At 43.1% G+C, this 21,073-nt stretch overlaps 3 protein-coding genes across 3 annotated transcripts in view; 2 read left to right on the top strand and 1 right to left on the bottom strand.

Moving 5' to 3' along the window:
* The first annotated feature begins 31 nt into the window (after window positions 1–31).
* On the top strand, window positions 32–15,450 carry LOC126407026 (follistatin-related protein 1-like). Its single transcript, XM_050071681.1, has 11 exons — window positions 32–272; window positions 1,012–1,086; window positions 6,552–6,641; window positions 7,946–8,075; window positions 8,172–8,201; window positions 8,302–8,432; window positions 8,555–8,673; window positions 9,393–9,505; window positions 13,336–13,446; window positions 13,578–13,699; window positions 14,885–15,450. The coding sequence occupies exons 2-10, from the start codon at window positions 1,012–1,014 to the stop codon at window positions 13,694–13,696; spliced, it is 918 nt and encodes a 305-aa protein (XP_049927638.1). The 5' UTR covers window positions 32–272; the 3' UTR covers window positions 13,697–13,699; window positions 14,885–15,450.
* Window positions 15,451–17,183: 1,733 nt separating this feature from the next.
* LOC126406352 (runt-related transcription factor 3-like) lies at window positions 17,184–19,942 on the bottom strand. The gene is made up of 6 exons (XM_050070558.1): window positions 19,933–19,942; window positions 19,621–19,847; window positions 18,788–18,947; window positions 18,390–18,494; window positions 18,239–18,304; window positions 17,184–18,061 (listed from the first exon to the last, which is right to left on the bottom strand). The coding sequence occupies exons 1-6, from the start codon at window positions 19,940–19,942 to the stop codon at window positions 17,715–17,717; spliced, it is 915 nt and encodes a 304-aa protein (XP_049926515.1). The 3' UTR covers window positions 17,184–17,714.
* Window positions 19,943–20,694: 752 nt separating this feature from the next.
* Window positions 20,695–21,073, top strand: part of supt3h (SPT3 homolog, SAGA and STAGA complex component) — a 15,331-nt gene continuing 14,952 nt past the window's right edge. Inside the window, exon 1 of the mRNA XM_050070557.1 lies at window positions 20,695–20,774. The gene's annotated coding sequence lies outside the window, so the exon portion shown is untranslated. The remainder of the gene's footprint in view (window positions 20,775–21,073) is intronic.

Raw genomic sequence — 21,073 nt, 5'->3', positions numbered from 1 at the left:
CCTCCTCCTCCTCTTCCTCCTCCTCCTTCTCCTCCTCTTTGTAACTCAGACTTTGTTTCCCTGCAGAGAGGAGCAGTTGTGTTCACTGATCGTCGGCTGGATATAAACTCCTCATGGATCCGTTCTGATAATCTGGATATCTGAATATGAATTTACCTCCTGATTGATTGACTCAATGGTTTATTGATTAGTTTTGATCAGTGATCAGAAACTGTGGAGTGACTGAGTCTGACTGGCTGTTTAATGCTGACTGGTTCAGAGCGACTGACACGGTACGGCTGCTTTATTATTATTATTGTTGTTGTTGTTGTTGTTGTTGTTGTTGTTGTTGTTGTTGTTGTTGTTGTTATTGTTGTAGTGGTGATGGAAGCACAACTTCAGTAACATGATAAAATAAAAAGTTTAATTGTTGTTAAAATAATAAATATTTTCCTTATATTTAAGGATCACTTAACTAAGTCTAATATTTTCTCCTCACCTTGTACCTCCGTGTCCTCTTTTCTCCTCTCCTCCTCTTGTCTCCTCTCCTCTTTCCTTCTCTTGTCTCCTTTTTTCCTCTCCTCTCCTGTCCTCGTCCCCTGTCATCTCTCCTCCTCCTCTTCCCCTTTCCTCCTCTCCTCTTGTCTCCTTACCTCTTTGCTTGGCTTTGCTTTCCTTTCCTTTCCTTTTGTCTCATCTTGTCTCCTTACCTCTCCCCTTTGCTCTCCTATTTCCTTTCCTTTCCCTTCCTTTCCTTTAATTCCCTTCCTTTCCCTTTCTTTCCTTTCCTTACCTCTCCTCCTCTCCTTTCCTCATCTCTCCTCTCCCCTTTGCTCTTTCCTTTCCTTTCCTTTCCTTTCCTTTCCTTTCCTTTCCTTTCCTTTCCTTTCCTTTCCTTTTGCCTCCTCTTGCCTCCTTACCTCTCCCCTTTGCTCTCTCCTCTTTCCTTTCCATTTCTTTCTTTTTGTCTTGTCTCCTCTCCTCTCCTCCTCTCCTCTCCTCTCCTCTCCTCTCCTCTCCTCTCCTCTCCAGATGTTGACCATGTCTGTTCTGCTGCTGCCGTTGCTCCTCTCCTCCCCTCCTGTCTCCTCGTCTCCTCTGGCCAAGGTAAACTCAACAAGTTCTTTTTTCTTAAAACACTGTAAAAACACTTGTGTTAATATTCACAGTAACAAACATGAGCATTAATATAAGTGTTGAAACAGTCACTGTGATAATATCAGGTTATATGACATCAGCTCAGCTGCAGACAACAGGAGGCTGTAAATACGGGCTGAAGGTTAAACGCAGAGATAAAAACAGAGACGATGGCTGAAGACGCCAAAGTGCTCTCAGGTGAACTCGTGACTCACAGGTTCGGGTCAACTCATTTTTCCAGCGGTGACATTTCCAATTTTCCACTTTCCCCAAAGACCAGTGTAAATCCATCACAGGTACTCACTCAGGAGAGACTGATGTCGACCTCTGACCTCTGAGGAAGGAGGCTCTGTGTGTGTGTGTGTGTGTGTGTGTGTGTGTGTGTGGGTCGAGGGGTTACACGATGAAACTTTGCCCTGAAGCTGCACACACACAGGTCAGGTGAGCAGCTCCTCAGGTATGTGTGTGATTAGAGCTGTCAGCAGCTGTAATTTAGGTTTAAACACACTCTGCTGTGTGATGGTTTGTTTCCTCTGCAGCTGGTTCATCACCTCTGAGTCCAAACGTAAAATCAAAGAGGAAACTTTAGTGCTGATACAGTGAACTTTACTTTGTATTTAACGTTTCATCGTTCACAAACACAAGACGAGAGGAGCCAGCTGCAGTAAAGCTAAAATACAAATTGTGAAGCTCAGACAGATCTTCTTTACTTTTGAAAAATAAAAACATGCTGCAAAGGACGCAGCGTCCGTCATTTTGGTCCACACTAAAAATATCTTAACAGCTATTGGATGGACTGCCATGAAATAAGGCTCAGTTGTTCCCCTCAGGACAAACCTTTGCTGATCCTCCGACTTTTTAATTTAGCGCCATCATCAGGTCACAGTTTGTCCAATATTTTTGCTATTTTATGAAGAAACATCCACAAACTTATGGCCAGTTCATCGTTTCTGCATTAGTGAGGGTCTGTTTTAAAGTCGTCATCTGTGCAGACCTCTCTGCAGATGTTAACACGCAGTCCATTTTTTGTGACGTCACACTCCAGTCCAGTCTAAAACACTGCAGTCGATCCAGCTGTGGTCGCTGCACCGCGGTGAAGTTACTTTTAAATTGGATATTTGAAAGACAACCTCTCCGGTCACAGTGGCGTCTTTATGGTTTCAGTGCCAGCGGACGTTGGCAGTACCAGGAAGGTAAGCTCACCTCCCAGCCTTCATGTCTTTGTGGCGCCACCACGGCCACGCCATTTGATGAAAACTAAAAAGCTTTGCGATTTAGCATAACAGACATCTGTAGATGCTGTATCCTGAGTTTGAAGTTGATCCAGTAAAATCTGTAGGAGGAGTTCGTTAAAATCCAACACCTGGACATGGAAGAAAATGGCCCAAAAAACAAAAAGTAAATTCAAAATGGCTGACTTCCTGTTGGGTTTAGGGCATGGCTCCAAGAGGCTTTTTTATAAGTCTTAGGATGTTACATGTGCCTGTGAATTTTCATACCTCTGGGTGAAACATACTGCGGCGGCTGCTTCATTGAAGCTGGGTGCACTCCCATGTTAGCATGTTAGCATTGTCACTGAGAACATGCTAGCTTGAAACACACTGTCAAGGAAAGCCATGTAACAAAAAATACGCCCCCATTATCTTTAATGTACAACTCCACACCGGCGGCTGCAAGACGTGCATTGGTGCTCCTGGATACGCTGCTTCGGGGCACTTCACGCCACTGTCCTATTTCCAGCCTCAGCGTCCCCAAAATAAAATGCGTTTCCCCTCCACTCACTCTCTGCTTGTAGCTACACACCAGCTCCTGTAGCAGCTCTTTTTCTGCTCCTCTGGCAGCTCGACTCAACAAATATCTCGAGCTAAACGACCCAAAATCCCGTCATTATAAAGACAACGGACAAAAAGATACTTCCTGCTGAGTCACAGCTCTGGAGATCGGCTCTTCAGGTGAGACATCAACTTTAACTAGTGGCTGTCCACACATGATTTTAAGCTAACGCAGAGGAGGAGGAAGTTCAGATCTGTCAGTAAAAGTAGTAACAACTTTGCGTGGTCGTATGTTGACGGGCTGCAGCGTGACACATCCAGTGTGTGCTGGAGGCAGCACTTGGCGTATGTCAAATGATATGCCGCTGCAGTGCTGGTGTATTTTCAGCTTGAGTCTTGTTACTAAACCATACAGGGACTGTTTGTTATTAATGAGGGCGAGGGGGTGGTGCAAAAAGCATGAGGCATGTCGAATAATTGTTTCAGCACAGGGTAGGGACTTAAGAACACTTCTGTCAGACAAAACAAATCTTAGCCTAAAATAGTGATACTTCATCGAAAGTATTCTACGTCTACCATGTGCACGACAAGAGAGAAGAACCGAAGCTTTTTTTACTTCAGGATTCAGGAACTTTTAACTTTTGACTTTCAAACATCAAAAGGTACATTTTAAGAATCTAATAAGTAATTTATGGTGGAGGGAAGGTCATGCATTTTGCACCAGTCACTCAGGGAGGCTCAAAGAAAAATATTTGTAGCTTCAGGGAGGGTCAAAATTTAAAGAAACCTCGGCCACCTCCCTCCTCTAATAAATAAAGAACAGTCTCTAAGTGTGAATATTCATGTCAGTACTCCTCAGCTCTGTTTGTTGTGCACAAAAGTCGATGACTTTCTGTCTTACACATGAAAAAGAAAAAATCTATCGTCAATAAAACTCAAACTAACATTTCTGAAAAACAACAGGACTAAAACAAAACAAATCTCAACTTGTTCCAGTAAACTCTGCAGTTAATGACTTCACATTAAGAGAAAATAAATCTTTATAATCCTGGGGTCAAATTGTGTCGGTGCAGCAGCAAAATAAGACACAAAATATAAAATTAAATAGTTGAGAGAAAACACACGAGACATTTTCATACGTGTTAATATCATATATGTTCGAGGTGAAGGATTAATGACATGTTTAGGTTTACAGTGAGCGACCAGCACAGGAAAGAAACTTGACAAAGTTAAGAGACAGAATAAAAAACAAAGAAAAGAGTGTGATGAAGGAAAAAAGGAAAGAAGACGCAGAGAATAATGAGGAGGACAAGATTTATGGAAAGTGAGAGTGGAGGAGGAAGAGGAGAGAGACAGAGCTTCAAAACGAGGAGGAGGAATCTTTTTACAGGGTCAGACATGAACACGCCACTGCAGTGTGTGTGTGTGTGTNGTGTGTGTGTGTGCTGTTGAACATCTTTGTGTGGAACAATTTGAGTTTTGGGAGCAAAGATGTGAATATTTATTATTATTATTATTTATTATAATCAGGTTAACGTCAGGTTCAGGGTCAGACATGTAGTTATGATGATTAAAGTTGAGGCAGGGAACGCATCATGTTACGGAGAGTTCTCACAAGTACAAACGTGTAAGTATGCGTGTGTGAGTGTGTGTGTGTGTGTGTGTGTGTGTGCTGCGTTCACTGACCTATAAGTACAGAAGAATGTGTGGAATTTGGATGTTAACATCTGTTTCAGGAGAATCTGTGTTTCTGATCTTGAAGTGTGTCGCTGTGTGTGCTGTTATTAAGTACACGCAGCGAACACTTCTGCACACTGATCCTCCAGCTGTGCAGTAAAACCTACATCAGGATCAGAAATACTTTATTGAAATTGTGATTTGTTACAGTCGCTCTGATGTCAGGAATAGAGAAATATACGACAGTAAAAACAAGCGTATGAAAACAAGAAGCATGTGTGTATATAAAGTCAAAAAAAAAGAAATAAAAATGTGCATTAAGCTCCAACATTGAATACTAATATGTAAAAAATAGGAATAACTGCAGGTATAATGTGCTGAGCCTGTAAAAACATGTGCTTTGTGCTACATTACAGTGTATAAACTTATATGTTACGTTTAGAAATATGAAAATATGTGTCATGCTACACTGTTGACGACAACATATATTCATCAATAGAATAAAGATAAACAATAAGAGTGAATTACATGTAAAGTCAGTGTAAAGATGCGATTAGACACAAAGTCCTGCCGAGCAGTGCGATGGACACGACATGGATGAAGTGAGTGGTGCGATTTCACGTCAAACGCTTATCCATGACAGCTGAAAAATCCAAACGATAGCCAATCAGCATTGAGATCCTTTGGGGACGTATGACGCCGAGGACATACTGGCGGGGGTTCACTCATCGTATGACGCAAGTTACTTGTCGACACAAAATATTCTATCATTCCAGTTGTGTGAGTAAACGCCTCTGAACACTGAGTGTGTGTTTTCGTCCGAAATTTGTCGCACGTCTAAAAAAAAAAAATCTGGCTTCACATTGTGTCAGTCACGTTTGCACAGTGAGTCTGAAACATTCGTCTTTTTAATGTTTCACGTCCGTCAGAGCCTTTAGACGTTTGACCAAGAATCAGTGAAGAAATGTGGCGGCGGGACACAAGCGTGACGAGACAGAGGAGCGAGGGGCACAGAATCACTTCGTAACTCGACAGCTGCTTTCAACAGGTCAGATTCATGCAGCTGCCAAATGAAAGACAGGGAGGAAGTGGAGACAACAGATCAGTAACTCCAGAGGAGAGAGGCAGAGGAAGAAGTGTGTCTTTTCATTTTGTCATAGAACAATAAAACACATCTGAATCAGTGCGACAGGTTTTTGTGCACAACAGTCTTTTTCAGATTCAAGATTTAAAAACGCATCTGAATAACCAGACTCAGTGTGCAAAGGCCTGAACGGTGTAAACACAGAATCAGAGTCTGAAGGAGGAGTTGTGCAGGTTGATGGCTGCAGGCAGCAACGATTTCCTGTGGCGCTCTGTGATGCATCATGGGGGAATGAGTCTTGTACTGAATGTGCTCCTGTGTTTGACCAACACATCGTGGAGTGGGTGTGAGACACACTGTCCCAGATGACACGAGCTCGCGTCATATGTGTGTTAAATCACTGAATCATTACGCAAACGCCTCTTTAAATTGTGTTAAAACTTCACACATACAAAGAATAAAACTGGGCACCAATGAGCTGCTGTTGTTTATTTGAGAGGGACAAATTCTGTCAAAGAGGAGACCACAATAATAATAAAATAGTTATGGGTGTGTGTCGTTTTTCAGCCTAATGGATGACTTAGATTTAATGTGTGTGAAAACTTAACTTCACTTGAAAATAATTATTAAAACTACTTGTGTCGGCCTCAGACTGTAGCGCTGTCCAGCTGCCTCAGTGATTGTGTGTGTGTGTGTGTGTGTGTGTGTGTGTGTGTGTGTTGAGAGGGAGGGTCATTATCATTCAAAGCAGCGCGGGTCTTGCGCAGTGGGAGGTTAAAGGTCACCATCTGGAGTCTGAAACACACTTCTCAACTCTTTTTATTGTTTGCTATATAAAACAGATGAAAATGTGATACAGCTCTCTTTGTGTGTGTGTGTGTGTGTGTGTGTGTGTGTGTCAGGATCAGTCGGTGTGTGCCAGGACTTTCTGTGGTGCAGGACGAGAGTGTGTGTCGACCGACAGAGGAGAGCCAGTCTGTCGCTGTCTGGAGGTAAAAACTGCTGAATCACTTTTTCTCTTCACTCTGTGGGTGAATAATAATAATCCTGAATCACTTCTTTCAAATCACTGAATACTTCACATACTGCTCTGATTATTTCTGAGAATTCTTAGATTTTATTTTTTTTTTTCTGTACGCAGCTCTCTTTCTTGGCCACGTATCCCTTGAAAAAGAGACTGTTGATCTCAACGGGACTTACCTGGTTAAAAATGGGTTGGGTGCAACTGAAATTGTATCAAAGTGCATGAGCCTCTGTTGCAAAGACAAACAACAACAAAACAGTCAAGAAAACATTGATTAACTTTGTGATGCATAAATAGTAACGAACAGTGGTGAGTCTAAAACAAAACATATAGAATGTACATATTTGCTCACATGTACGCTGTAAATGCAAAGTTGTCTTCTGCAGAAACAACCTTGAAATCGCATTGAGCATGTTGAATCGGTGGCGGAGCTTGTCAGTAAGAGAGATCGCTCTGATTGGCTGCTCAGGTTTTATTTCCTCGCCTCTGTAGCTGGGAGCGGCTAGCGGAGCGTTAGCCGCAGCATGACCGGAGGGAAGCACAGCCAGTTAGCCTCCGCTAGTCTCTGAGCTAGCCCCGGCTCTCCGTTTGGATCCAACCGGAGCACCGAGCCCTGGTTTGTTATTCAGGTTAAAGTGGGAAGAAGCAGCGGGTTTATCGGGCAGCTGAGTGAAGTGGAGCCTGCGGAGGAAACACCGGGACCGTCTGGATGTAATAGTCCGTGGAGGTGCTGCGGTGCTCGGCTGCACAGATAGGAAACCCCTCGGCTGACAGGATGTACCACTCTCTCACTCCGCTCTCTCTCACGCAGGCGCAGAACGTACGTGCTACTTGGCCGTCGGATGTAGTCCGTGTAGTGTGTTCAAATGCAACTGACACAGGGCGACGTGAGGCGACGTAGACGATGCAGACGACGCAGTTCTTTGATGTCGGTTTGGTGTGTCCGCACCTTTAGACACAAACTTGTGGGAAAACAGGGTCCAGATTGAAAAATACCAAATTTACCCTTTAAATCAGTGTTTTTCTCCGTAGAGTCTGGCTTTGAAGACAGTGATATAACGGCTTAGCTTTCTTAGTTAGTTAGTTAGTTTTCAGCCTGTGTAACCACAGACCTTATTTCACACATCTAACCAGAAACACACTGACGCTGAGACGAGGGAACCGAGGGTGGTAAAATGTGAACTCATTCCTGTGTGAGTCACAGAGGCGCCCCCTGCAGGACATCCTTATGAAGCTGCTGTTGACCCCGACTCTTTGTTTGTGTCTCTGCAGCAGTGTGATATGACGGAGCACTGGGTGTGTGGCAGCAACGGCAGGTCCTACAGAAATCACTGTGAGCTGCACAGAGACGCCTGCATCACTCACACCAAGATACATGTGGAGCACAGAGGACACTGTCTGGGTCAGCGCGCACACACACACACACACACACACACACCTGCAGATAGTTGAAGTTGTGCATGTGAGTTGTGACAGTGGTGTGTGTTTGTATCTACAGAGAAACCAACACAGGCAGACGTGAGCCCCAGTAAGTCTGCAGATCATTACATTTAAATCATCACTTTCTTCACTCATATAGTGTCATTTGTTTTAACGTAATGTACATTTTATTTTATTTGCCTGTGCAGTTGTGTGTTTCCTGTCTGATCGTGATTGGCTGAGAGACAGAGTGATCCAGTGGATTCAGGAGGAAGTCGAATCCAACGGCCTGACGTCCAACGAGACCTCAGCCAGTCAGCTCCTGCAGACGTACTTCAAGGTGACAACATTTCACAGAAATACCTTTAATTATTCTGTGTTTTAGAGGTGATCCCAGTTAAAACGTTTATAAAACAGCAGAATAAGATATTTAAAGTCTAACTGTGTGTCTGTGTGTGACAGACGTACGATGACGGGGATTCAGAGCTCGACTCCAAAGAGTTCCTGAGCTTCTTGAAGCACAACGAGACGGCGCTCAACATCACCTACTCTAATACTCTGGAGACCAACATGCTGCTGAGGTACACACACACACACACACACACACACACACACACACTAATCTGGGACTCTGCATGGTAGTTTTGTACAATTGTAAATGATATTCATTCATACTGTACATTCAACGTACCCGGTCTCACTCCGAGGTAATCAAAATCTGCTGCTTGGTCAGTTACTTCTGGCGTCAGACACTGATGAAAAAAGCCGTCCTTTCACGTCGGCCTGATACACAGCTGGTTGCTGCAAGTGTTTAACTGTGGGGGGGGGGGCAACATGGCGAGACAACAACGTAGGTAAAGGGGTGGAAGAGAGCCCAGTTTGTGTTTGGCTGTGGGGTAAAAACTGTTCCTCAGTCTGGATGTGCAGCATGTCAGGGTCCTGTAGCGTCCTCCTGAGTCTGTCAGTGAGGAGCTCCTTTGTCTGTGTGATGTTCAGTGACAGGTTGTTCACTGCACACCATAACAGTTCAATTATTTTACATTTCAAAATAGTTTTAAAGTCCACATTAACAAGGTGAGGCAGCTCGTACCTTGATTGGGAATCAGATAAATGCAGAGAAATTTACTTCATGATCGTGACTTTATTTATTTCACAGAGAGATTTAATCTTGATCACTCACTGATCCCTGGTTAATGCAGTGAAGCAAATCTGACTTGTCTTCACCCACTCTGTCTGTCTGTCTGCCTGTCTGTCTGTCTGTCTGTCTGCCTGTCTGTCTGTCTGTCTGTCTGTGTCTCAGGTCTCTGTGTGTCGATGCTTTGATCGAGCTGTCGGATGAAAACGCAGACTGGAAGCTGAGTTTAACGGAGTTCATCAACTGTCTGACACCCACCTACCATCCATATGAGAGAAGTAATGACACACACAGACACACACAGACACACACACACACACACACACACACACACAGTGATATTTCTTTCTTGTTTCCAGGACCAGATGTTGTTTTTTAAGACTCAGACTCTGCTGATGACACCATGAAAATCAAAATGAGCGGTAGCGCTGTCCAGCTGCCTCAGTGTGTGTGTGTGTGTGTGTGTGTGTGTGTGAGCTTCTGGTGGTGGAGCACGCTGCTGTCCGTGGCACAGTGATTTTTTTCTAACATCTAACGCTCACATATGCCCGTTGTAACTGCCATCGTTAATGCAGTAGGGATTTAAGAAGATGCACTGGACACTTATTGCTTTCATGTGTCTTATCACCGTGCTGAAACCGGCTTTTAAACAAGCCTTGAACAGCGGGCGAGTCTACAAACAACGCCTCCACGTCTTTGACCCGNGATACACTGGACACTTATCACTTTCATGTGTCTTATCACCGTACTGAAACCGGCTTTTAAACAAGCCTTGAACAGCGGCCGAGTCTACAAACAACGCCTCCACGTCTTTGACCCGTGTTTGACATCTACCGGGAATACAACACGATCTACCAGAGATGTTCCAGTGGAATTCGGGCAGTTCGTGCGACCAATGTCGGACCATGAGTGGACAACTTTTGAGGGGCACGAGAGAGTGTACAGAAAAGGACTGGACACCAAGCTGCTCCAAACTAAAACCAACTTCACTGTTACCCCTGGTGGTGCGGAGAAATGGGGCAGACTGATGTCTATCTTGATCGGCGCTTTCTATAAGAACGGAATATTCTGTGCCACGAAGCGGAACGGACGTCTGTATGGATACCTGTTCCTGAAAAATGTCATCAGAATTCTGAAAAAGTTTCCTCTCTGTGACGATTATCCTGCGGAGGTGACACCGGATTCTATTACATCTTGGATTGAGAAGCAGCTACGCTTCATCCGTGAGTACATACAACCTGCACTCCGTGTCACCGGAGCCAAAACACGTCAGCAGCAGAATAAAGTTTCAGGAAATAAACTGACTTATCTCTGGCAACATCATAAAGCAAAAGCACTTTACATTATCATAAATAACAGCTGTTTCCCCGAGCCCCAGCCTGCCATAAGTAACACAGTGACCGTGTGTGATTACTACAAAGCGAAGTGTCAAAACACTCCACAGACTGACACTCCACTGGCCACGCCCCCTTGGCACAGCAGTGTAGAAAAAATAGAACCAGGCTACTATCCACACACCGGTCTGTTTACAATGAAGGAGGTTGATGCAGTTCTGGCCTCCCTTCCTAATAACAAGGCAAGTGGATCTGACGGAGTTATTTATGAGACATTAAAAGCCACCAGGCCTTTGTCAACTCAGACTATTACACATATTTTCAATGCCTGCCTGATCAATGAAAGGGTGCCCGATTCTTGGAAAGGGGCCCTAATTCACAGAATACCAAAAAAAGACATTGTTCCGGAAGATCCCTCCACATGGCGTGATATCTCTCTACTGCCCACAATATATAAAGTTTTCATGAAGTGCATGCTTGCTCGCATCCTTCCCTGGCTGGTCGACACGGGTATTCTTTCCCCTCACCAGAAAGCGTACATCAGCAGAAGAGGAATGGATGAGCATGTATTCTGCTTGAAAACTGGAATAGATGACTTCAAACATGAATCCTCAAAATTCTACACCGTTTTCCTGGACTTTAGAGATGCATTCGGTACACTGTCTCACAAGGTGATGCTGAATGCATTGGAGGAAATACAGCTGCCTCAACCGTTTGTGAACATTATTTCCAACGTGTACCAAGGATCATTTCTCCAGGTTATCTGTGGGCAGCAGCTCACAGAGCCAAGGTGGGAATAAAAACGGGCTGTCCCTGGAGTGCAGTAAACTTTGTCCTGGCCCTGAACCAGTGGATGAAGTGGATTCACCAGTGTGCTCCACCACATGTCCGATCTCCAAATCCTGTACAGGGGTATGCAGATGACGTGCAGGTGTCTTCACGCCAGGAGGATGTCATTATTAACATGCTGACACGCACTGAGGAATTCCTCCACTGGTCTGGGCTGGAGGTGAAACAGAGCAAATGTGCTGTTTTCCACGAACGCTGCAGTGGTGGTAACCGCTGGTACAAGGCCAAGAATGACAAGCCCCCCTCCTTTCTGATAATGGGTAAACCCATCAGAGTTTACGCCCGTAATGAGACCTACCCATATTTAGGCCATAAGTTTAACATCGCTGGAGAGTGGGGGGAGCAGGTTGAGGAGCTCACAAAGGAGTATCTCCATCGCCTCCACTTGGTAGACCTGTCACCCCTCCCAATAGTCATGAAACTTGAGGCTGTGAGAGATGTGGCCCTGGCCAAAATACAACATCTATTTGCTAATGTCCACATCCCGCAAAAAATCCTGAGAGAGATGACAAATAAAACCGTCCAGCTGGTCCGAAAGTGGGTGGGTTTAAATACACATTCTACTCGAGATATAGTTTTTCTTCCCTGTAGCAAAGGAGGGCTGGGAGTTCCCAATTTAGAATGGACATACACAGCCACTAGGCTAACTCACTTACTTCACATGTTAAATAATGATGATGCAACTGTCAGAGAAATGGCCAGGGCTTCATTTTTGTTGGATCTTTGCAGGAGGAAAGTCCCCCTGGCCACTGCAACCCAGAACAACTTCCTGGGCTTCAGGAGGAAAGATTCTGGGAAACTGGACTCACAGGCCAAAGGCTTTGGGGTCTGGTCTGATTGGCCTGACCTCAATGACCTCTGCAACCGGACAGGAGTTGAGCTAGAGTGGTCTCAAAACAATGGACAGGTGGATATGCCCATCACTGACGAGCTCATAACTGACTCCTCTGTGGCTGTAGTGGCCACTATTAACCAGCAGAGGGTGAACATCGAACTGCTTAGTGACACTGCACAAAAGGCCCTGCTCAGTATTAAGCAGACTGAGGCCAAAGAAAATTGGCGTGGACTAAGACTGCAAGGAAAGTTAGCCTGTCTCGATTTTGTTGATCATTCTACTTCACATTCAATGTACAGAAATGCTGCTATTGGTGAGGATGTCTTAAAATTTACCATCAAAGCAAGATTGCAGGTACTGCCAACTAAGTATAATCTGTCAACCTGGTACCCAAGTATGCATGAACCATTTTGTTTAAACCATGATTCTGAACAACTTGAATCATCTGCACATGTGCTAAATGGGTGACATGCTTACAAAGCTCTGTATATTGCTCGTCATGATTGCATTGTTGATCTAATATCTGAGGCTGTGCAAAAAGCTTTACCATCAAGCGCTGCAAGGCATAAAAACTTGAGAGTGTTGCCAGGTTGGTTTGACCTGGATTATGACATCGTTGCCAACATCCCCAATACACCTGACATTGTTTTTGTTGATAGCCGCCACATGGAGGTCCTGATTTTGGAAGTAGGCTGTGTGTGTGATCTGTACATGGACCAGGCTTTCCATGACAAATATTCAAAATATCAACCATTACTCCAAATCATAACAAGTCTTGGTTACAAATGCAAATTCTCCGTACTCATATTTGGAAGCCTGGGCCATGTGTATAAATATACCACTAGTGGCCTGAACATTGCTGGCATATTTAAGTGCAGAGCAAAAAAGCTTCTGCTGTTATAGGCAGCTTGGCTGTATGGAGGAGAAGATGCTATGTATTTCCATGAGTGACCAGTATTGTCTTCTTGACCCCTTTTGTATTTGATTCCCTGCCATATTTAATGTAATTGGTGGAATCAAATAAAGAATTCAAATGTGTGTGCAGATTAGTATTTGTTTAATGATTGTTTCCTTCTGTGTGTGTATGCAGAGTGCGCTCTGGAGGACGAGGTGTTCGAGGACGGAGCTGAAACTCGGATGGAGTGTAACAAGTGTGTGTGTGCCTGTGGAAACTGGGTGTGCACCGCTCTGACCTGCAACGGTGAGGACACACACACACACACACACACACACCTAGATTTTCCAGATCTAAGGTTTCCCCCTATCAGAGATTTTCCTTTTTCATCAGCAGACTTTATTTTCCTTTTTAAATTTTTTTTATCTGTATTTCAGGAGAGCACCAGGTGGAGGAGGATGTTGAGGACGGAGCAGAAGAAGAAGAAATGACAGAAGAGGAGTGGAGCAGGAGAGTGGCTGAACTCAACGCTCTACAGGAGGACAGTCGACACTGAAATGTAATCTGTTACTTGTTCTCTTAATAAAATGACCTCACTGATTACTCACAGATGAAACTATTCTCAGCACCTCATGTACAGGTCGCCTTAAAGAAGTTAAACACCATTTATTTCCTTTCGCAAACAGCAGAACGTCACATTAATTAAAGGTACAGTGTGTTGGATCAACATGTTCTCCTATAAAGTCGTCACTTATCATCACTTTGTCAGTGGCCTTTTCACGTCTACATATGAAATACTAGATATCCTCCTGCGCCTGTTGTTGGTGATCTGGGACGCTGAAACCGACGGCAGAACGTCAACTAAATCACATGGTTAGGTTTAGAAAAAAACTTCATGATTTGGCTCAAAATCCATACAGGAAAAAAACACCTGGTGAAAGTCTGCAGTTTGTTGGACCCATTCAGCGCCCCTCTTACCCCCTGGTGTCGTGGTTAGCACTGTCGCCTCACAGCAAGATGGGTCCTGTTTCGAACCCCAGGGTGGGGGAGCCCTCCTGTGTGGAGTTGGCATGTTCTCCCTGTGTCAGCGTGGGTTTCCTCCAGGTGCTCTGACATGTTCTCCCTGTGTCAGCGTGGGTTTCCTCCAGGTGCTCCAGCTTCCTCCCACAGTCCAAAGACATGCAGGTTAATTGGTGACTCTAAATTGTCCGTAGGTGTGAATGGTTGTCTTTCTCTATGTGTCAGTCATGTGATCACGACGTCCTTTCACGCTGGCATGATACATGACCAGTCACAGTTTTTGTTTAATCGTGTCCGGTGGTGTCAGGAGGTGGTGGATGGGTCCAACAACCACCGACTTTCACCCGGGAGGCTGGTGTTTGTTTCCTGTAAGATTGTAAAGCCAAACACAACCACATGCGATGTGTGTAGTGCTTTTATTTTGAAAGAGACTGTATGCAAACTGTACATTTCCTGTGAAAACAGAAGAACAGAAGTGTATTTTGAAAACAGACAATGCATGTAACAGGCTGAAGTTGACACGGCGTCCCAGACTGTCAACAACCAACACACCCAGGGTACCTTGGACGTCATATGTGGACGTGGAAAGTCCATGACCAAACGTGGACATGTGACGAGGTCACAGTGAGGATGGGTTGGTTTTGCTTCCTCCCCCACTGAAAGTATAAATACTGTAAACATCACCTAGGAGTAAGTGAATGCTCCTTCTTACCTGTCTCAACAGGAGACCTTCATGAGACCTGAGGTCCCGCCCACTGCACCTGCAGCAGCCAATCAGCAGCTGAGCTCCTGAGAAGAGGAACGTCTCATCATTAACCAGCACAGTTTCTGTTGATAGTGTTAAGCTGATTCAGTCTGGTCGCCTTTATACAGAGAAGGTTTTTATCATTTCACCACATCACATATGAATCTACATTTCTCCACACAACAAGTTGCAGTTCTATATTTTCATATATCTGTACGACTGGATTTTTATTGATCCTTTACTACGGGTGAAGTTTTACATTTTCAAAGATGGTTTCAACTTGTCACTGTTTTCTCTGTAATTCTGTCAGTTTTTAGGTAGTTCAGCTACTAAATGTCTAAATGTTGATTTTGTTCATTATTTAAGAAATAATAATTTAAATTTAAGTCACTTTAATTCGGCAAAGAAAATTCTAAATACTGATTGAGTCTGGTAACATTCAGGATCTTTGTTTCACTGATGAGGAAATATTTTGTGTGTTTGGGTTGTGAAATTAACACAGATTTTTTTATACAACTGTTGCTCTAATAAACACTTTTGTCACAGTTCTTTGTCACCTGCTCTTTGGTTTTTACCCAGCTCTCAGTTAGTAGTTTTCCATTTACTCTGGTTTCATGCACCTCAGCTTTTGGTCACGCCCACTTCATCAAGGCAACTCAGTTCACCTGTTCCTGATTTCATTTGGTACACTACTGTGTACCAAATGTGTATGAACTACGTTGGCCTACACAAAAACATGAATGGCCCTATCCAGAGCCAGTGTTTGGTTTGTCCATACTGGGCATCTGTAGAACAACATGGCGGACTCTGCAAGAGAGGACCCACTCTTTATAAATGACTCCTTCAAAGGTAACGAAAACATAACAATTTTTAGTCTCTGGTGACTTTACACTAATGAAAACATAGTTATGAATATTAAAAGGTATAGCTGGCAAGAAATACAATAGATATTTGGTATTTAAAATGAAACATTAAGATAATAAAATAAAAAGGATTTAGTATTTGGACATAAATATATAAAGTTAAATGACAAAGGGTTGGGTTGGTCTAGCAGCCCAGATTAATACATTTAAATTAAACTAATTAAATTATAAGGAAATAAATCTGTAAACATGTTTTTATGTGCGTATTAGTGTCGCAGCTCTGCTTGTAGTTCCTACTAAAGTCCACCAGAGGGCGACATTACAGCAGAAACCAGCAGCAGACAGGTTAAACTCAGTGAACTTTAAAGGTTTTGAAACCTTTTATTTTATTAATTATTAAAACATTTCCTCCTTCAGTACATCTCATTATTAAACTTTCATACTACATTAGAGTACATACTTTTAAATTGATCCATTATAGGCAAAATAAATTAAATAAATGTGTGGAGAATCATTCATTCATTCATCTTCTAACCGCTTCATCCTCTTGAGGGTCGCGGGGGCGCTGGAGCCTATCCCAGCTGACATCGGGCGAGAGGCAGGGTTCACCCTGGACAGGTCACCAGACTATCACAGGGCTGACACATAGAGACAAACAACCATTCACACTCACATTCACACCTACGGACAATTTAGAGTCACCAATTAACCTGCATGTCTTTGGACTGTGGGAGGAAGCCGGAGTGCCCGGAGAGAACCCACGCTGACACAGGGAGAACATGCAAACTCCACACAGAAGGGCTCCCACACCCGGGATCGAACCGGCAACCCTCTTGCTGTGAGGCGACAGTGCTAACCACCATACCACCGTGCCGCCCAGTGTGGAGAATATTTATACATTTACGTAATAATAATAACAATAATTATAATTATAACAATAAAACAAAATAAGATATCTTTCAAATTTACTCTGTTTATTCAACATAAATAAAATGAAGGGCTTAGGTGTTTAAAAATAAAATTAAGGCACTGTGTATAAAAATGAAAGCGTAGAATAAGTAAAATGAATTCTAATATTTTTAAAATATTTTTTAAAAATATTATTAAGGGTGTTTATGCAACAAAGAATACAATAAATGGATTTAGTATTTCTTTACTAGGCTTTTATTCCTGTAAATGTGGAATTGAATTACACGATTCTAAACAATTAAAAAAATAATCATTATAATATATCTTTCAACTGTACTGTGTTTATGCAACATGAATAAAATGAGGGGCTTAAGTACTTAAAAAAGCATACATTAAAATAGTAAAACAATTATCATAAATAATAAAATAATACATTTAAATAAATAATTATTATAATACATAAATAATTAATGAAAAAATAAAATGAGGGGACTGTGTATTAAAAATAAAGGCATAAAATAAGTAAAGTTTTTGATTTTTTAAATTTTTAATATTAACATTATTAAGAAATTATATTTAAAATAAAATATTTTCAGTGTGTTCATGCAACAAAAAATTATAATAAATGGATTTAGTATTTCTTTACTCGACTTTTATTCCTGGGAAGGCGGAAATAATGAATATCAAAAGATATGGCTGGCAAGAATTAGCACAAATGCAGTGGTAGGGCTGTAGTATTTAAAATAAATATATATAAATAAATTAAAATAAAATAGAATAAAATAAAATAAATATATCAAATCAAATGACAAAAGATAGGGTTGGTATAGTAGCCTAGATAAATACAACAAATAAAACCCTAATAAATACACGTTTTCATGACAAAGTAATAAATAAGAGCATCATAATCACCGCAAACAAAGTTAAAGTGTAAAGATGTATTTTCGCAGGTGGGTTTCAGAGCCGAGAACAAAGTAAAAAATTCCCAAAACACGTAAAATATTTTATTTTCAGATGATGTATAAAACATCCAGTCATCAATAAGGCCTCCAGACAGGCTCCTCCCCTCTTATAGAAAGACACGCCCCTTCAATATAATTGGTCAGCGCTGTGACGACATTGCGGTCCTCCCCCATGTTTTGGAGCGGTTGGTTTGGTCCATAGTAGAAGCTGCCTGTTTGGAAGGGACCATTGTGGCTCAGCGGAGGGGGAGGAGGAGGAGGAGAGGACAGGTAGGAGCTGTACGGTGTCGGCTGGGCGGAGTAGGAGAGAGGAGGCAGGTGGTGCATTCTGGGACCTGGGGTGAAGGAGGAGGTCAGAGAGGTCACCTGACCCAGGAACGGCGGCTCATTGGTCCACAGAGAGGAGGCGAAGGATCGACAGTCTGCAGAGAGACGGGAGATGATACAGGACATAAAAGAATTAATTCAAGGTCCAGAACTTTTGACTGCATCACATGGTCTTCTTCAGCTGATGGAGTTTGTTCAGTGGTAGTATCAGTCGTGGCCCGTCTTTACGACAAGTTATTACTTTAATTAATAACAGGATTTAAATAAACGACCTGAGGATGCAGAGCTGCTGCGGGACGACCTGAACACTCCTGACTTCACCTCCTTCTGTCTCTGTCCTGTCCAGAGAGACACAGAGCAGAGTAACTCTCACTGAAATCTTTGTATGAACCCTTCATATCATTTTCTCCTGTGTGTACTGACGTCTTGGCAGCCGCTGTCCGTCCACGGTGACCTTGATGGCTCTGTGTAAGGTGGCGATCTGAGGCGGTGAGGTCAGCACGTTGATGGAGAGTGTGAAACTCTTACCTGGAGGAAAAAAAACACATACGTATACAGGAACATTATTGGGGCTTGTCTTAAATCAGTTTTTCCATCTCTCAAACACATGACATCGTCTGTCCTCAGCCCCTCACCAGATATGGTTTTTAGGGAGGAGCTGAATCAAAGGATAGAGCCAGTGGCGTAAGGTCGTTACAACGGGCCCCAGTGCACGCTATTAAGACGGGCCCTAAGGCACGCTAGGTATCAGTTATGCACCTAGCTGCCGTATAATCTTATCGTCACACGATCAAATAGAGACTTGACTTGTGTCCATCTACCTCTGCCGCTGCGACCTATGAAGCGGAGGTCGTTGAAGTGGGCATAGCCTTGCTTCATGGTCGCTGTGGCGTTGCGAAGCTCGGCGCTGCAGTTGTCGTCATTGCCGGCCATCACCGTGACCACCACACCGTCTGGCACGTCGTTGCCCACGGCCACCACCTGGAGGATGGAGAGAGGTTAGGACTGGTCCTTTACCTGAGCAGAAGGGAATCGTACAGAGTCTCAGCAACCTGGTGTCAGTCTGAGGGCGTCAAAAACTGGCGCTTGGTCAGAGACTTCTGGCGTCAGACACTGATAAAAAGAGCTGTCGTTTCACATCAGCATGATACACGATGTTGTTTAATGGTGCCCGGCGGTGTCAGGGGGAATTTGGCAGGGTGACAACAAAAGTTGAGGTGGCGAAACTCCAAGTAGGGCGGGCTGGAGAGGTGGTGGATGGGTCCACAAGAGTATAAAGCCAAACACTGTTCTTTTGTCTTAAACGCAACCACGTGGAAAAAAACTTCAATTGCGGTGTTGTACCAACATACTGCTTTTATTTTGAAAGAGACTGTATCAAACTGTACATTTCCTGTGAAAACAGAAGTGTATTTTGAAAACAGACAATGCATGTAACAGGCTGAAGTTGACACGGCGTCCCAGAACGTCAACAACCAACACACCCAGGGTACCTTGGACGCCATATGTGGACGTGGAAAGTCCATGACCAAACGTGGACATGTGACGAGAATATGGTCAGCTGAGCGAGTGTCCCCATGACATGTGATGACCTTTAACTTTATTACCAGACAGACAGACAGACAGACAGACAGACAGAGAGATCACTACTGACCGTGAAGGCTCTCGGCAGGGTCTTGTTACACCTCCAGTGCTGCGGCAGGCTGCTGCACAGGAAGTTGGGGCTGTCCGTCTGCACCAGGCCTCTGGGTGGCGCCGTGCTGCGCTGGTGGAGGGACCTCACCTCCTGGTCGTCCAGTTGGCGGTTGGCGGGAGACGGTGTTGGCCGACGCTTCGCCACAGGCTCTGAGAGGGAGCAGCAGAGAGACGGAAAGATTTTGTCTTTTTACCTTTGTTTGTTTGTTGAATAAATTCACCAAATTCAAATTTGCTGAAATCCAAATTAATGTGGTGACAGAGTCTGTACCTGCGTTCATGCCTTGTGTTAATGGCTATAAAGGGTAAGATTTGTTTTAGCATTGCATGGAGGGGGAACATATACAACAAGGAGTCTCCCACCAAAACGTTTGAAACATCCAACACTTAATTTCCTTCAAACTGGTGAATTTTTCTGCACCAGTTTACTGTGTAAATGTCTTTATTTTTTATCAGAATAAAAGTTCATGTTTTTACTGCGGGTTACAAATGAATAAATATTAACCTGCATCCCCCGACACAGATGGGAAGGCTTTTGTTCACAACTCAAAAAGGATTTACAATGTTTTTAAAACACAATATTGAACTGTTTTATGGTGTAGACGTTTAATTATAAGGTCTGTATTTGTTTTATAAGCATTTCCCAAAACATTTCTTGTTCAACAAACAACTCCCTTGTTTCGTCAAGAGCAGCAATAGATTTAGATCATTTCAGTTTAATATGTTCTATGTGTGGCTTCAATCATAGTTTATATATGATATAATATAATATCATGTAAAATATATATGTGTGTGTGTATATATATATATTTATTATTATATATAATATAATGTAATATATGTATATATATTACATTATATTATTTTATTTATAATGTAATATAATGAATGATATTATTTATTTACTTTTTTTCATTAGTGATAACATGATAATTCTGCTGTTTAATAACCATGGTTGAGACGTTTAAGGACGTTTTAAACCAGAAAGCACAGAAAACTACAACTACCAAATTCCCACGCGTTCTTATATTGTGACGTCATCAAACCGCGCCAAAACAATCAACTCGGTAAACGTCCGCAGGAGCAGCAGCAGCGTTTTGTGGAGCCAATCAGGTGCTTATTTTAATCTATTTTAGACTGTTCTCTCCCTCTCCTCTTCCTCCTCCTCCTCTCCTCTTCCTCCTCCCCCTCCTCCTCCTCTTCCTCCTGTCTGTGTGTCTCTTTCATCTTGTAAGCTTTGTGTGTGATTGACCGCAGTGTTTGAATAGGAGGGAACTATATTATCATTCAGATTTCACTGCCGGAGGGGAAGTTAGTGCGGTCACACCACCTGTCCCCTCTGTGTGTGTGTGTGTGTGTGTGTGTGTGTGTGTGTGTGTGTGTGTGTGCGTGTGTGTGTGTGTGTGTGTGTG

Source organism: Epinephelus moara, chromosome 19 (assembly GCF_006386435.1).
Source record: "Epinephelus moara isolate mb chromosome 19, YSFRI_EMoa_1.0, whole genome shotgun sequence".
In the NCBI taxonomy this organism is placed as follows: domain Eukaryota; kingdom Metazoa; phylum Chordata; class Actinopteri; order Perciformes; family Serranidae; genus Epinephelus; species Epinephelus moara.
This window is presented reverse-complemented; position numbering and strand designations above follow the sequence as displayed.

Bases quoted from the DNA above. Each gene is read 5' to 3' on its own strand.
- LOC126406352 (XM_050070558.1), bottom strand. The intron at 18,495-18,787 runs GTAGATGGACAC...TTTTTCCTCCAG, and splicing joins CATAGGTCGCAGCGGCAGAG to GTAAGAGTTTCACACTCTCC. The intron at 18,305-18,389 runs GTCAGTACACAC...CTCTCTGGACAG, and splicing joins CGGACAGCGGCTGCCAAGAC to GACAGAGACAGAAGGAGGTG.
- LOC126407026 (XM_050071681.1), top strand. From the start codon at position 1,012: ATGTTGACCATGTCTGTTCTGCTGCTGCCGTTGCTCCTCTCCTCCCCT. The intron at 8,076-8,171 runs GTCAGCGCGCAC...TTGTATCTACAG, and splicing joins GCACAGAGGACACTGTCTGG to AGAAACCAACACAGGCAGAC. The intron at 13,447-13,577 runs GTGAGGACACAC...TCTGTATTTCAG, and splicing joins CACCGCTCTGACCTGCAACG to GAGAGCACCAGGTGGAGGAG.